Genomic DNA, 18,258 nt, shown 5'->3' on the forward strand with positions numbered 1-18,258 from the left:
TATTGGCACTTAATGCAAATGACAAAAGAACAAGTTGAAAGGGACAGGCTCTGCCTTCTAAAATAACTTCACAGTGAACACTGAAGACTATATCATCTGATATCAGTCTTCAGTTTATCACTTAATGGTAATAATCGAGTATTGTGGTTAAGGGAATATCTCTGGCCCCGTCTGAGTTATTTTCTGGGTATCCTAACTTTAGTCCCATATTCTGCCTCCTGGGGAGTTTATTTCTTGCTTCAGGGATCTTAATACTTGTACATGCAGAAGGCTTGGGCTTTCAATAATGATTCATAATTATTTAATTTTTATTGAGGTCCTTGCTTCCCTCTAGTTTTCTGCAAGAAGCTGACTAGGCTTGTGGAATGGTGGAACTGTGTTCCTTCCCTTAGTATTACTATGCCTGTGGCTTAAATAACTATAAATTGGAAATAAATTGAAAATTTCCTTTCCTAGATTTAATGACTTTAAGCAGGAAATTGTTCTAAGGCAGAAATATTGTTGGATTAACTACAGAACAATCAGAAACCCCTTCTGTATTTTTGACTGTGTTACAGTATTTGGAAAGAGTTGTATATCGCTCTACCTTCCTAGTACTTTTATTTGCTGGACATCACTTTTCATTCATTATTTAACGCTATTTAAGTGTAGTGTTTGTCTTTGTTTATTCATATATTATGCATTAAACAATATTTGGTAATCTGTTGAATAATAGTTTGTTAAATAATTTGTTGAATAACAAATGTGGGTTGGGAGTACAAAGAGTATTATATCAAGAAGTAAATTTTTAAGAGGCAGATGATAAAGTGATAACTGGAAAAAAAGTATCAGGATTCTACAGAACAGCACTGGAGTTATGTATGTCATATGCTGCTTTTAAATTAAATTGCAGAAAAGATTATTTCATTTAAAAGTTATTCTATAGCTCAGACAGAATACTATGTGGTTTCAAAACCAGAAGGTACATGTTTTCTAAAACAGGTACATATATCTAACAAAATAATTAATATGTGAATATTGGTTCAAGTAATAGCTTGAACTAAATATTAATTTCAAGTCTATTTTAATAAGCATTTTAGTATCTATTAAAGTTGATAAATTAGTGGAATTTTACTTTTCACTATTGAAATCAGGTTTTGTTCTGATTTTTAAGTAAAGCTTGATAGAAACTATTTCAATCATCATCCTGGTAATTTAATATATTTGGTATTCACTTAAAAATAACAGAAAAAAATTGACACCATTAAGTTTATGTTTAAAGCATAGCTTATTTGATTTTGTTAATGGCTCACCTAAATTTGTGTAATACTTAAACTGTGAATAAGAGAAAAGGTTAGAAAAGAAGAGAATATTTAAAGGAGAGTTAGGCAGATGTTTATTTTCTAGGTATTCTCATTAAGGAAAAAGCCATTAAGTCTTCACCTCTATAGCTTTTCTAGTTAAGAAAGCATAGATCCCTGATGAAGAAAGTAAAAGAACAAAATAGTCTGGAAATGACAAATAAAATGCTAATCCCTCTTTTAAAATTCTGGTTTAATATCTGGGGGCCTAATAGAGAAAGTGGGAAAGATTGTTTTTGGAGAACATGTATTTTAATATACTTTAACTCTTTTTTAGTAGTGCAACAAACTATAAAGTAACTAAAAAGAAAAATAAGTCTAAGCTTTTAATGTTATATTAAAAATGAATGCAAAGTTTTATGGTTGCATTATTCAGTATGGTAGTCACTGACCATATGAGGCTCTTGAGCGCTTAAAATGTGGCTAGTGCTTCTAAAAAACTGAATTTTAAATTTCATTTCATTTTAATTGATTTAAATTAAAATACTGATATTCAGTTATTGGAAAATTTTAAGCATGTTTGGAACATCTTGGGTATGTGAATCTACTTTTCAGCTGTAAATTTAATGAAATCTAAATATAGATCAAATATTTCAGATGAAAGTTACATCTAAATTGAGATGTACCATAAATGTAAATATCATATTTCAAAGATTGTGATTTTAAAATGTAAAATATCTCAACTATAATTTTCATATATGTTTTGGATATATTAGATTCAAGAAAACTATATTATTAAAATAATTTGCACATTTAAAACTTTAAAAAAATGTAGCTACTAGTAAACTTCAAATTACTACTTGGCTCATGTTATGTATGTCTTGGACCATAAAGGTTTAAGAAGTTTTTCTAAGACTTCACTGGAATTTATTTGATGCATAAAAATGCAATCTGGGTCAGTGAGTAAATCAGGCCAAAATCATAGCATTTTTCTTTTTCTCTCTGGACATTGCTATCAGTTATGTTGGTGTTAATAGTCTAATTTTTTAAGCAATCGCTGAATCTAATAGCTAATCCAATATAATTTACTTTTTACATACTCATATTTGACTCATAATAATATAGTTTTCATGTGGCATTAGAGAAAATCAAATTCCATAGATATTAATGAAGCAAATTGATAAAAATAGTGATAAAGGAAAAAGTATGATTTTTGAGTGTTATTATGACCTGGATAATGTACAGTATGAAACACTTAAAGTACTTAAACTGTATCTAGAAGAGATTATGGTGTCTGTTTTCTAATATGATATCTTCTTTTCATGTTTTCTGTTATCCTCACCTCAAACAAATTGGGCAAAAAGCATGGCCAAATGTGTAATGCATTTTGCTCTGTCAAATATTCCTAATAGATCCAAATAGATGATAAATGTTACTTTCATCATAACTTTGTCTGATTGTTCATCTGTCAATTCCTCTAGGAGGTGATTTCCTCACCTTTCTGAGAAGGAAGAAGGATGAACTAAAACTCAAACAGTTAGTGAAATTTTCATTAGACGCTGCTGCTGGTATGTTGTATCTCGAGAGTAAAAACTGTATACACAGGTAAGGAGAACATTTTTAAAGCAATTTTTGGTTTTATTAATAGAATGTTGGAAAGCTGATGTATTTGCTACAATAGAGAACTCATTTTCTTTCATGAAACTCACGGCTTTTCTTGTTGTTTTCTGTATTTTGTGTGAACGTGTCCTCTGCTTGTTGTTTATATAGTTTATACAAACACTCATTTTTCCTCTTACTTGAAGTGAGTACCTAAGTAGATAGTGATTTGCCTTCTAGTTAGAATTTGTTTTATTATAATCATGAACAACAGTCATATGGAATGTACTACAATTTAGTAATATAAGAAACTACAGCCTTGTAATCAGGTAAGATTGTTTCATGTGTTGTCTATTCTCATTTTCCAAAGAAATTACATATGAAGTCATGGTAAAGCATAATAGTAAAACAGCAATTCATGACAGTGAATTTGGTCAAAAGTAAAAGATTTCAGACTCATTTAAGGCTCTTTTGGATGAATTAATTTTTTTTTTCATTTTAGTACCTACTAATTCATGGCATTGTATTGAGAAAATAAATACTAGTTATTTCAAAGGAGATTTTACGAAACTTGTTCTGATTATATGTAGTGACCTGGTCTTAATGCTTTATACACTGTGGTTTTAGTTGCTTGTAGCAGGAAGTGTTTTTTAGTGCTAAATGTCAGTACAACTTAGAATCTGTTGCAGAATTCATGTCAGATCCTAAATATGGCTAAGTATAAATAAGCACAATGAAGTGGAGAACTGATGCAGTTTTTATGCACCAGAAACTGTGCATAATACTGTTTAATGTGGAACAGGGTTCATTGCTAGATTGAGCTGTTATACACTTTATGTAACTGGTTTTGTTACCGAAGTATGCTTTTCTCTGAGGGGTATCATTGTCTAGGCTTTGCTTTAACACTCTAGTGAGGTTGTATAATGTATAATTAAAGGAAAGCAAAGTTACCATCGTCTTAACTATACATTTATGTGATCTCAATAGATATTTTTGACTTAAATGTCCCCACCCCCACCCAAATTTTACTTAGTGTTCAGCTTTATTCTCAAACTATAATTATGACCTGTATTTTAAATATGGTTCAACAATTGCATATATTTTAAAATTCATTTCTATGGAGATGTATTTTTTTGGAAATTAACTAAACATAAGACATTATCATTGTATTTCTGTTTTACTTTCTATGACTATAGATTGAATCACATGATAAGAATTGACTTAAAAAGCTTTTGATTCTGGATAAAAATTGTACTATCATTAATTTCATTAGTGGTCAACACTGTGTTAAAAGTAACCATTAAGGTTTTGCTCTTCATTTGGAGAAAATGTGTAATTTTTATTGCTGAGGTATTGAGGTGTTTCAAATTCTCTTTGGTAATTACTCCTTTTGTCTCTGATTTATTTCATACTATTAGACTGGCTGTGGCTTTAAACTGTAATAAATGCACATTATTGAAACCTTTTTTTTTTGAGGCAGAGTCTCCCTTTGTTGCCCAGGCTAGAGTGCAGTGGCGCGATCTCGGCTCACTGCAACCTCCGCCTCCCGGGTTCACGCCATTCTCCTGCCTTAGCCTCCCGAGTAGCTGGGACTACAGGCGCCCGCCACCACGCCCGGCTAATTTTTTGTATTTTTAGTAGAGATAGGGTTTCACCGTGTTAGCCAGGGTGGTCTCGATCTCTTGACCTGGTGATCCGCCCACCTCGGCCTCCCAAAGTGCTGGGATTACAGGCATGAGCCAACGCGCCCGGCCTGAAACTTTTTTTAATTTGTCAGTTACCACAACTATTCTTTAATTTCTGGGACATTGCATTTGAGAGGACCATTGTTTCAATCTCTTGCTACTTTTTATAGTGATTATTTTTTTTCAAAAATGGATCACTGTGTAAATGTCTATGTCATGAGAATTGAAACTATTCTACATTGTAGATGGCAGTTAGCTTTTTTGAATTCATTCCCTCTCTAAATCATAATATTATCTGCTGTAATGTTATTTTTCCCACTTTACTTTTTAAGAATTTTCATGTCTTCACAAATTTTTGAAAGTCAACCCTTTCTTGACCACATATCCTAGCAGGTTATGCATAGACCTATGCCATTTGCCTACTGGGAAGGTTTCCCAGTTGAACATCTTGAACAATGTCAGTGAGAGCGGGTTTGACAAATAGGCTTCAGCACTAGCGCCAACTTTTAGTGAATGGTAGGGACTCTCCCTGTATACGTTGAGAAGAATTCCAGGAACAGCCGTAAAGAGTCCAGTGATCAATTAGTCACATCTGCCAGGGTACACACTAGTATTAACACACACACCCCAATTTGTCATCCTTGGCATAGAATATCTTCTTTTTGTCTTTATTCTCATAAATACTTTTCTGGCATTTAAAAATGTTTGTTATGACTTTTCCTTACTAGCCATAATATAGCAACAATATAATATTTTTCTTTAATCACTTTCATTGAATTCTTCTAAACTATCTGCTTTCTTATTTCCTTTGTTAATCATGAGTGCTAGATGAATTTTATGATATCTCCCAACTAGTGGTCCTTTGTTCCTCTTCAGACTCATTAAATGCTCTTTTGGATAATTTTTTTTTTCATTTTAATACCTCACCAATTCATAGTATTGTATTGAGAAAATAAATTATTCTTTGTGTTGATTTTTTTCTAATAGTGAATTGTGCTGTAGAGCCCTGTTCCTATGTGCCAGCCTATGCAGCTTTTTCTTTGGAAATAGTAGTAGTTACAATATAATTTTACTTGATGTAAAGTTAAGACATAGATTATGTGTTTTTGCTCCTAAGAAATATGACAGAAAAAATATAGGATTTACTACAGTGAAAAGGTTTTTCCTCACCGAAAAAAATTTCTAATGAGGTATTTCAAAAATGAACTAAAATAATGTAAAACATGATTGAAAGTTCCCTTTAGTTTTTCAGGTAATGAGCAAAAGTTCTAAGTCCCATTTTTGATATGCCAAAACATAACAAAAATAAGTGCATGTCTATGAATTACAAAGCCTGTGTCCAACAAATCCAAGCAAAAATTTTAAACCTGCTTTAAATTTTATATGAATTTACAAATTTTATCCTGTTCACTGACTGGAGATCACTGGAACTCAGTACACACTTGAAAATATTTCCAATTGTCTCTTCCCAAAATAGTGTTTTTAACTTTTGAAGGACACACATTCTTTAGCTTTGTTTTGTTGTTTTGATATGAGAAGAGCAGAGCAGTGTTTCATTATGGGAAAACAATTACAACACCTATAAAATGGAAAGAGGTTACCGCATTAAGAAATGACCTGCATTTGGAAATGTTCTTGTTGTAATTTCCATTTAACTTCCAGAAGAGTTGTCTTGCTACAGGTTTCTAGTGGAAACTGTTTCTGTTTACAGCTTGAGGATTGCTGTATAGTTGGAATTTTGGTTTAGTTTTAATCAGTGGCATTTTATTTAAAACTATTCTATAGGCCAGTGTGAAATTTTCTTTCCTACTTATACTTTATTAACTGTTTGAAATACACTGATAAACTTTGTGGTCTGTGTAACAAAGGTATGTTACTAGATTGTTAGATGTCATCTATAAAGAATATTCTGATTTTGAAGTTAAGGGGATTCAGGATTGACATACTTGATATAAATGGTAATGGCATTCATTTATAGTTTTATTCTTGATGAATCTTACTGGCAGATTTGTTTTTATTCGGGTTTATTTCTAAAAGTTGCCTTTGTGCCATTGTTCTTTGATAGCTATAGAAAGTAAAAGGAGGATACACTTTATATTGCCATATACTTGAGTGAAAGACCATAATCAATGGGGAGTTTGGGGAACATTTCTTAATTTCATATGTCATTGTCAGTATCAAAAAAGATATATTTTGGAGGGGTTAAGTAAAATATTTCTTTTTCTAATTTTCAACTCTATACTGATTCTCTTCATGTTTGGTTCTTCTAACACAGTGATTTTTTTTCATCATGGAGTAAGCTAACAACTTTACAAATTAGAGTATATCCGACCACATTTATTTTATTAATCAGTCAGAGTTTTGCTTATCCATTGAAAACATTGATTTTCCAATGTTTCACAAATGTGGGCAGTTGCCTACTCTGTGCCAGGGGCTACCAAAATGAAGATTATAGTCACTGCCCTCAGATGGATATAACAGAAGTTAACAATAATGCAAAGAGATAGTCAATTTTGTGATAAAATCTACAGAATTCTTTGGGAGTAATATCAAGAGAATCTAATATGACCTGTCAGTATGGGGACTATGATGGGAATAATCAGGGAAACTTTGCAGAGAATACTCTCTGAGTGAGACTTGGTGGATAGGTGTGTCACTGAATAGAAGGAGAAAGAAGATTCCAGCGAAGAAAAATTGAAAGCAAAGTTACAACGCTTTGTAAGAGAGAGCGTGAATTAATTGTGGACATCTTGTTGAAAGAGTATGAATTTTAACTGGAAAAAGAAAACTAATTTGAATTTACAAAACCCTAAAAAATGTATAATCTCATGTAAATGTATATGAGACCAATATTATTTTTAAGCTTCATTGGGAAAACTAATTTAGGAAGGCTAAGATTGCCAGAAAGGGAATAATATTATATTTCATTTATATGTTCTAGAAGAGATTGCCTTGTCCAGTGATTTCTAATAAGGATTACTTATGTGTACTTTTTAAGTTAAATGTAAGATGCTGCTTCCAGCTTTTATTTATGTGAGTGTGTATGGTTTTTTTTGAGACTTCATATTTTATTAAGTAAAAGATTGGTATGCTGCTGACCATTTACATTTTTCCCGATGATCTTTGAGGGTTTTTTTCCTCTATTTTTAAACTGTAAATGATTACCTAGTGTCTGAGCTTTTCCTAAACTGTGAATATACTGAAAAAGTAGTTTGTCTTTGGTGCACCTTCATATCATTTAAATGGTAAAATAAAGACAGATAAATATAAAATGTTTTCTGTGACGTATTTGAACCCGTCATCATTTCTGTCACTCGTGATCTACCATATACTCAATTGAAGGCACTGTAAGACCACTTTAAGTAACAGAGGCCCAGAGAGATTAAAGGAAGGTCACCTAAACAATTAGTGACCGGGCCACTGCTAGGTCTTAAATGTGCTGACTGCATTCTGACACATTTCCTGTCATTCCAGTTTTTTGCTCTGTCTCATTCAAGTATTAGTAACCCTAACAGCTGGCATTTATTAAGGGCTCACTGAGTACTAGACACTGTTCTAAGGGCTTTAGGTGCAATGTCTGAGAATGTCAGCTTCCTGAGATCAGTGATTTTTATTCATATTGTTCACTATTGGATTCCAAAAGCCTGGAACAGTGCCTAGCAATGGAAGCTAAATGAATGAACCTTCAAAACAATAGCAGTAGTATTGTTTAAGCCCATTTTACACATGAGGAAACTCACAGTTAGGGAGTTTGAGTATCATGTCCAAGATCATATTAAAAACAATTGGTAGATTCAGGATGTGAATCTCAGCACTCTGGTTCTAAGCCCACACACTGAATCTACTCTACTCACTTGCACAACAGAGGTATCTTCTGATTACCTAGGAAAGTCAAGGCAGAAGGCCAGATGGTATTTGGTGTAATGGCTAAGCTTATATTCAACATCTGCACCCTGTAATGATCATGAACAAAAACAGAAGAGGGTTCTGAAGGCTGTGAAATATAATTTTAGAAAGACAAACCAAGATGTTTTTATCATTTAATGAACAGTTGCTGAAATGCAGGAGCATTTTGTTATTGCTTCTCTATTTAATAAAAGCTTGAAATTTTTTTTCATTTTTATATACTGTTGTTTAGAATGCCCCTTTATGCTTATCTGTTAATTAAACACACAGGATTAAAATAGAGATGTGATAATCTCAGTTAGTTGACTAAGCATTTATGACTAATTTTCTTGTTCTGACATTTGATTTACAATTTTGAATATATTAAGCTGTATTTTTATTTTTAGCTCTGAAACCAATTTTGGAGGAAAGAGTTTGCAGGGTCACTGTTACCTAGAGCTAGAGGAGACAGTCTCTTATGTGCAAGGGGATAGTTCTCAGATGATGGGGCATGTACTAAAAGCCTTCAAAAGATGGCTGTCATGCACTCATGGAGTGAGTTGGCACTGTTTGCCAAGTATATTCATATTCTCATTTAATCCTTATATTTCTATGAGATTCGTACTATTTAATCTACATGTTATAATAGAATAGATTGAGCCACAAAAGGGTAAGTAACTCTTCTAATGTCACACAGCTAGTAAGAGGAAGATTCAGGCCTATTCTGAGCTGATGACAAAACCTGTGAAGTAAAGCAAAAGAATTAAACTATGTATTAGATACATTTATCATTTTCTTCCCTTTTGTGAAGATGGTCAGCCATATGGATAGCTCTCTTATGAAGCAAAACTTAAAACTAATAAATACTGATTTAGAGAAAGGCTTGTTGTACGGAGAAGAGACTCTTTTATACATCCTATCTCTGTATTTTCCTGGGATGATTCACTCCCTCACATTTCATGTTATAGGGACTGCTAGTTGGTCCGTTCAGTCTCCTTAAATTGTAGCTCATACCAAGTCCATCCAACAGGCAGGAGATCAATCTCAGTACAAGACCATTGGTTCAACCATTGATTTGAGAATTCATGTTCTCAAGTCAAACCTGATTATGATAAAGTTACTCACTTTTTCTAGTTAGTCTTAATCAAATTCTGGGGAATTCATCAGAACATAGATGGCACAGAAACAAGTTTGACCTTCTAGCTTGCAAATTGTCTCCTACTCCCTGGCCTCCAATGCAGGATTGGAGCAGTCAACATGCAGAACTAGAGAACTCTAACCTGTACCATTTGCTGGACATTGACTCTCAATTTTAAAAATTACTGGGTTCTTAGCACAATTATTGTTTTAAAATATGTTCATCATTTTATTAGATACAAAAGCACTACAAGAAATCCTTTTCAGTCCCAGGCTTCTCTTTTAAAGTGTTCTGTGCCAGTCTGGACTGTTTCCATCCACATTGCCAACCCTGATATCCATTAAGTATAAGCATTTGCAGAGCAGTTAGCAGCTTCAGCATAGTGGCTAAGACCACTGATTTGAAACTGGAATGCTCTGTGCATGAATCGTAGGTTTTCAACAATTTAGCTGTGTGATTTTAGACGTCCTCTCCTCCCCACTGGGGAATTCCCTGTAACCCTTAACCTGTTTTATTTTTTGTGATAGTCCTTACTATCACCTATGTTTATTTTATTTATATAAACATACACATGTATGTACATATATATTTGTGTGTATATGCATATGCTTATATTTATATAGATACATATATAAAATAACTGGTTTCCTTTTTATTGCTTTTCTCCTCCAACTAGACTGTAAGTTCCATGAGGACATTGACTTTATTTTGTCCATTACTTAGTCCTCAATACAGAGCTTCTAGTCAGTGCTCAACAAAAATTTGTTGAATGAGTGAATGAAGTTACTTACTGTGCTTCGTTTCTTCCAGTATAAAATCAGGATGATTTTATATCAGGATTTAAAATCAGGTTGATTATACTGATTCAAGTTAGAGAAAGCAAGGCTACTAAAGTAGCAAAGGAGTATCTGAAGGCTCTCCACTCCCCACAGCATCTCAGGGGGACTACAACTTAGAGGGAGAGGGAGAGACAGAGACAGAGACAGACATACTTTTAAACCATCAAATCTCTTGAGAACTCACTATAACAAGAACAGCATGGGGAAAACCACCCCCATGATCCAATCACCTCCCACCAGGTCCCCCTCCCACGCCCACAACATTGGGAATTATGTAATTCAACATGAGATTAGGGTGGGGAAACATAGCAATACCATAAGAAATTCTTGTATAAAATAACTTTGGTTACTGTTTGTGGTCTGGTGTGCCTATTTTTACTTCTTATGGACAGATATTTTTATTATAGAACAAAAACATGTTTTATAATATGCTTATGTGCTCTTAAATTAACCTTTTAATGCTGAACTTCTTTTATTACACAGTTTGATTTGCTTTTTGTGGGGAAAGAAGTAGTGCAAATTTTCTGTGAACGTTTTCCAGTGGGCAGTTTTCATATAGTAGTAGTTTAATAAACATCAACATAATGAATCGATAAATCTATGAATAAATCAAATAATTCTGAAGTATTGATTGATTGCTGTTAGATGACTAAGGACTTTATAGAACAGTAGTTATAAGTTATTTCATCCATAAATGTTAATTTTCCATTTTTAATTTTTACCAATTGATTTCTCTATAATGCACAAATGGAAACAGAAATAATTGTATCTCATACAAACCCATATGCGTTATGCATACAGTGCAAAGTTCTTTTTCTGTCACAAGTTAGTGTGAAGGCTTTGGGATGCTTTGGGCATTTTTTGAATTGTTTGAATATGATCATCCAGGCTTATAATGTGACAGCGTCAGTGCTCTTTTCAGAATACTGTCATTCTCCAAGGGTCAGAGAAGCTGAATAGTATCCTATTTCAATTCATTTTTCATCTAACAGTACTTATTTATTATATTGACTCTGCCCTAGCTCAGACAATGGTCAGGGCTTAAGAAAGCAGCAGTAGTTTATAACATGACAAAGTATTAATTTTTAATGTGTTCTTTGAAATAATTGACAGTAAACAACAGATGTATTATTATTTATTAGAGTGCTCAGGAAGCACATATTTCATTTAGCCCCTTTCTCTCTTATCTGCCCTCAACCCATTCATTATGTAAACTTGTAAGAAAGTGAATGCCATGGCTAGAACAGTGCCAGGGTACTTGGTTCTGTACATTTAAGATAGAAAGCATGCAACAAGTAATTTTAATTTCCATTGAGTAATATTTCTCCCTTTGATCATAAAATTCCCATTTGCCTCTTTAAAATTAGTCTTCTATTTACCTATATAAATTAATGAAGGAATAACATTAAAATAATTGTATTCATTACTTAAGATCTTTAAAAACCCCAGGCAGGACATAACCATATGAGATGATATACAAGTAATCTATAAACCTCTTTATAACCAAATGAAAACATATTTGGCATGTCATTTAGGTATTTACCTTTTTAAAAAAATTACATGGTGCCATATTATAAATTAAGACTTTCTTTTTCTCAAACATTTATTATATGAAGGAAAGGAAAGTATTTTTCATATCAAAGTTTGATTTTCATATCAAACGTAAGTACCTATCCTAATAGAAACAAGTGTTGTTAATTTCTGTATTTTTGCTTTTATGATATATCTCACCTGGTGAAGTTTCTCACTTTATTTATAATTTGTAAAGCCTCTTTGTGTCTCACAGATTAAATCTGTCAAGACCCATGTTTTGAATGCCTTCTTTGCAAAAGGCCTTGTTTAGACGTGCTCCCTACTCTCAAGGAAAATGAGAGAAGTAAGATACAGATATAAAGATATTTTGATAACTTCATAAACAGTGCATTGGGAGAAGGAAGTTAATAAGACACAATGATGGGATTTCTGAAAGACATTTATATTAGGAAGAAAAAAGTAGCATACATCAGTCTGTTGTAAGAGCCACCAACAAATATTGGAATACTTTATTGAATTTCTTTTATATGATCAACTTCATTCAAAATAAACTTAATTCCCAAGGGATTTTCTAATTAGTCTTTTAGCAGAACTTAATATGTTATTCTCCCCACCCCATTTAATTATTAACAAATACTTTACTTACTTTGTAAGCATCTGAATGTTGAAAAGCAGCCACATGCTGGTGCCTCATAAATGTTAGTTCAATCAAAGTCATTAAAAATGTACTTAAAGCACACTTCCTATATGTATCAGGCACATGACAGGTGCCAGGGACAAAATACTGGGCATTTAAGATGGAGTCTGTGTTCTCTGGTGCTGAAAAGTCTAGTATGTGTGATACATGTTAACAGGTATTCATCCCAGAGAGCATTTAAAAGTGAGATTGACACCATCATGAGGCCACAGAAGGCATCCCTGAAGAGGTGACATTTGAATTGAAAGTTAAGAAGTAACTACAGGACAGTGGAAGAGAAGAGATAAGTAATCACTTAGGAGAGAAAGAGGCATGGAGGTAGAAGAGAGAATTTCAAGACCATGAAAGGAAATCATACTGACTGGGTTAAATACTGACTTGAATTGCAACCAGGGAGGTGGCAGGGACCAAATCCTGTGAGAACAGAACAGGTGTAGGAGGCTCATCTCTGCTCTGGTTGCAGTGAGAAGCCACTGTAGGGTTTTAAGTAGAAGAGATCAGATTCATGTTTCATGCAGATCACTCTGGCTATAGTATGGAGACCAGACTGATAGAAGAGTAGATACAGGGAAGAGAAACTTTCAGAGATGTTTTTATCAAAACATTTTCCAGGTATCTGGTTTGTACACCTGGATAATAGGGATTCACTGAGGAATCCCTGAGGATTCCCCGAGGAAACACTGGAGCAGGATTTTTTCCTCCCCTTGGAGGGAGTGGAGGGGCACTGTGAATGAAAATTATGAGTTTAAAATTTAATTTGGGAAATGTTGATTCTGAAGTACCTAGAAAATATTTATGAAGCTATTGAGTAGACAGGTGAGTATTTAGACCTAGAACTCAGGCAAACTGACCTACACATAGCAATGTGAAAGTGATGAAAGAAGAACAGATGAGTGAATCAGTGAAGCTTTTAATGAATTAGTAAATCAATGAAAGAAATATTTCAGGCTAAGAAAAGAACATGGAAGAATACATCTGGTTTTCTGAACTCTACATATACATTTGAAAATTCACAATTTTGCCTGTGGATTTTTAAAAGGAAGAAATTTTAAAATTGATTATAGTAACACCCAATATTTGTTATTTCTAGTACCATTAATCCAGTTTGACAGAAAAGTAACTCTGGAATAATGTTTAATTAATTTATTTGCTTACTTTAATAACCACTCTGATGGTTAAGTGTTTCCTTTAAAATTCTAAATTATATCAGCATTGCTAATTTTATAGTTCCACAAATTATAGCAGCAACTAGAAAATGTAAGTGAAAAATATATTTTCATTGTCAGAAATTTATCTAGTTCTGTTCGAATAAACTACCAATAGGAAAAAGAAATGTGCAAAAATACCGTTCATAAAAAGAAGACTATTTCTTTTGGAAATTTTTCTTAGAGAAGAAAACCAGGAGAGTAACTTGATTTTTTCTTCTTTAGAGTCTTGTTATCTGATTAACAGAACTTCTAGTAACATTTGAAATAATATAACAGTAAAATATGTGAACAGGGAATACAGCTTGATACTGCTATTCTCCAGTGACCAGAATTTAACAAAGGCAACTACAAAATTGTCTCTCACTTTTTTTTTTTTTTACATCTCAAGGCATGAACATTGGTTCACTTAAAATAGAGATGTTTTCCTGCTTTTTCTATGATAAAAACAAATTTAAGAACAAAAATAATTGTCTTGTGAAAAAGTATATGAATTAATATCCAAAGGTTTTTTCCAACTGTCACCTGTTAAAACAGGGTTATAATGGTAACCTACCTCACAGTCACTGTTTGTTGGTTTGTTGGTTTGTTTGTTTGTTTTTAGGTTAAATTAAAATAAGACATAGATAAGCCTTTGAGAAAACTAAATGGTGTTCAAATTATAGTAGTATTAAATTACTATCCAGTTGTAGATGAAGAGGGAGTTAGACACCAAGATATATTAGAAAATGAAAAGAAAACAGACAGATGAAGAAATAAATGGATTGAAGAAGGTGCAAGTTAAAAAAGGTTTGAATGGGATAAATGCAGATGGTGATCATTATTCTAATTAAGAATGTAGCCTCTCTATGTATCCACTGCAAAGGAACCCTGTGTCAACTGTAATGTACCTGAGGTAAAACTTACTATTGGCATCCAGTGCTGGTCATCTCAGTGGACCTTCCCTGGTGTAGACCACTGCTTCAAAGCAGGTTCTGAGAGAGATCACGATGCCCAGAAGTTTTGACTGCAGCTCTCTCGCTCACTCTCTTTTTCATATTTCCATCTTTAACATTTTATTTACTTGGAAGAAAAACACTGCAACATTAAGAAAGTTTTAGCTGGTGTGTTTGGGCCTTAGTTTTCTTGTCTTTATGAGGAGAGAGGGGAATTAGCTTTTTTCCCATTATGTTTATTAAATAAATCACTGTTTTAGAGTTTAGTTGAACCCATATTATGAAACATTTGAAAACTGCTTAAAAATGAATGTTTAATGCAGAAGGGTCACTGCACTTTCCAGCAGTGCATCTTCTAACTTCCTATTCGTGATGCTGTTAGTCTGCATCCTACTGAAAAAGAGTAGACAGTTTTCTGATCTGATATTTCAAATATACAGCCCCTTCTCAGTAGTATGAAACCTTTGACATTTTCATAGATATCCATGCCCTCTTAAATCATCTGTCTTTCCTAATCCATCTACCTGTCCAGCTGTCTTTTCCAATGCAAGAAAATGTGGCCATAGTCTACAATCCTCTAGGTTTTGAGAAAAGATAAGAATTGGCTCTCATCACTGCTGAAACTGGAATCAGCCTGATGATATCAGAATAATACAAAGTTCATCTTCCACAATTGCTCAGTTAATAGTAACAGGTTAATAATATGAGGAGGGCTTGTTAGGTCTTTGCTGAAGTGAAAACTGGGTTTTTCCTGCCTGATCTTGATCCACCCTGGGAACCTCTGCTTACATATCTATGACTTGAGGACATCAGGAGTCCTAAATTAAACAGCAGGAAAAGATACAGAAAAGGTGTGGACTATATATATCTACTCAAATATATTTCTTTTTCTAATGTTTTAAACAGTAAGAAGCAAAGGAAACAGGATATTTCAGGAATTGTTTTATATTACCAGATGAAAATGTCTGAGAACCACTACTTTTAAGCAGTATCTGTGGAAAGACATTCTCTTTCCGCTTCTTGGGGCAACAAATGTACTTACATTTTTCATAGGAAACTCTTCAAGCAACTGAGTTCTCCTGAAGTTCTTTAAATATTGTTGCTTAATGTGTACATGCATGCACAGCACAAGCCAGGAACCTCTTGAAGGGTGGAACTATATTCATGTTGAGGTACTGTCCCCCTTGCCTAGCACAATGCCTGGCGCATAGTACAGCTGAGTAACTCATGCACAAAAGAATTAAAGTTAGGTTAAGTGTTAAGAAATCTTAACTTTTTGCAGCACAAAGTATGTTTTACCTTTATAAATGCTTACTCATTGATAATGATATTTAGTGGAAAAACTAAACTTCCCGAATTTGCTCCAAAGAGCTTATACTGAAAACATTATCTAATGTTAAATCATTTAATATGCAAGAGAAAAGCCACGGGAAATAGACAACAGATGAAACAAGATTTAAAAAATACAAAACTATGTAATCAGGGCCATAAGAATGGCTTTTCTAAGCTATTGCCCTTATGCTTTCTAAGTAAATGTGATAATGATGATTGGTGCTAAAGTGGCATTCTTAGAATTGAAAGTCTATGTGTCCACTCAGTGAACTGTATATTGGAAGTGATGGATGCTTACTTCCCCACTCACTGCACTAAACCCTCACTCTAATGTAAAAGGACTTGATTAATTTCATTTAATAAGCCATGTCTTTTGTAACTACTGTATATGCAAATGATGATTGTAGCATACTCAGGACTATAATATGAGTAATTTATTTCCCAGTAGCTATCAATTATTTATTTTTTCATTTATCACTTTTGAATTGTGAAACCTTGCAGATGTTTGAGTAGAAAGAAGTAAACTTTATTAAAATAATATTTAATAAAGATATTAAAGTCAATGGTACTGCTTTGCTCATTTTTATATATGCTAATATCAAGACCTCATTGCTTATGAAGCTAGCTGTAATCATGCAGGGTTTTAACTTGGAACCTTTGAGGATAATAAATGGATGAGAAAAAAAAAATGGGTGAACCCTTGCTCTGTAACTTTTTCTTCAGGGCCAAATACCGTATTGAATATTTTAGGCTTTCTAGGTCATATGGTTTCTATCACAACTACTCAACTCTGCCGTTATGAAAGAAGTTACAGAAAATATGTAAAAGAAACATGTCTTTGTTCCAATAAAATTTTATTTACCAAAAAAAAAGCAGACTGGATTTGGATCATGTTTTACAGACTCATACTATAAAATGAGAACTAAAAGCATCCTTCTTCTCAGCATATCTATCTTTAATTTTCCTTTGAGACTGCTCAAATCCCACTCCCCCTCTTGTCAGCTTCCCCTCATTCTCTCTGTCCCTATTGTCTGTATTATATCCTGTTATTTTCTAAAATGAAAGTCTTGTTTTACCAACTACTTTTGTTAGCCATTTGAGTGTATAGATTGCCTTCTTCCTTCTTTCCCTCTTTTCCTCACTCCATTCTACCATCCCTCCCTCCTCCATGTTGGTTCTTAATGGAGAAGCCAGTAGATATTTATTGCTAATAATGAATTTATTTTAATTCTTGACTGTCCTCATAGGAGATATTATAAAAGTAAGTATTTTATTTAAATTCCTCAGACCCTAACATAGTAGTCATTAAATGCTTGTTGCTAATGAAGAGTTTAACATTTTTATCATGAAAATTTGTAAACATATAAGACCAAGGAGACTTGTTAGGCAAAAGATGAGAAAGGCCTAAACTATAGTAGTGATAGAAAAGAGAGATAAAATTAAAGACTATTTAGGAAGTAGAATCAACTTGATTTATTGATAGGTTGGCAATGATGGGCGAAGGTGACTCCTAGGTTTCTCAGATCCCAATGGAAACCAGGTATTTTCCAAATAATACTGCCATACCTATTCACCAGCCTAGGCAGTTCTAAGTGGAAAAGGACTTGCATGGGCATAGCAAAGTAAGTGGTACCTTATCTTAACTAATTATCTCTATACCTATGAGATTTTTTATGTTCGTTTATAATAATGGTTATCTTATCCTCAAGTTATTTCAACCTAAAATTATGTAAATAGTTCAAGTTATTTTTAGACATCTCTATAAGTAAGCTTCCTGCTAGTACTCTGCCAGACAGATTTTGTGCAGTTTTTGTTTGTTTGTTTGGCGAGATTCCTCTGTTCTTTCAGAAAAATCAGAATTTTCAGCTTCCAGTTGTTTTGTGGTTTGTGTTATTTTTATTCTTAAATTTTGTAGTTAGATGCCTTTCTGTTTGTAATTCAAAATTATAAAAATATCACTTACACAAATAGTACTGTAAACTCATTCCTTTTCTTCTTACCCCTCCTTCCTTTCTCAAGCCTTGTTGATCTACTCTATGGTAGGTGTAATGTTAGTTCTAACAGAGAACTCTGTAATGAATAAAAATGTCTCTTCCATCAAGAAGTTTTTCATATAAAAGAAGATGTGGG

At 33.3% G+C, this 18,258-nt stretch overlaps 1 protein-coding gene across 8 annotated transcripts in view; it reads left to right on the forward strand.

Annotated features, from left to right (window-relative positions):
• FER (FER tyrosine kinase) overlaps nt 1–18,258 on the forward strand; it is a 445,427-nt gene that overhangs the window by 336,252 nt on the left and 90,917 nt on the right. For all 8 annotated transcript variants that reach the window (XR_013418480.1, XR_013418479.1, XR_013418478.1 and 5 more), the window contains one exon: nt 2,762–2,885. Coding sequence is in view for 5 of the 8 variants with exons in the window: in XM_015140536.3 (XP_014996022.1) it covers nt 2,762–2,885 (124 nt within the window). In the remaining 3 variants the exon portion in view is untranslated. The remainder of the gene's footprint in view (nt 1–2,761; nt 2,886–18,258) is intronic.

The sequence above is a fragment of the Macaca mulatta genome, chromosome 6 (assembly GCF_049350105.2).
Source record: "Macaca mulatta isolate MMU2019108-1 chromosome 6, T2T-MMU8v2.0, whole genome shotgun sequence".
NCBI classification, from domain to species: Eukaryota; Metazoa; Chordata; class Mammalia; order Primates; family Cercopithecidae; genus Macaca; species Macaca mulatta.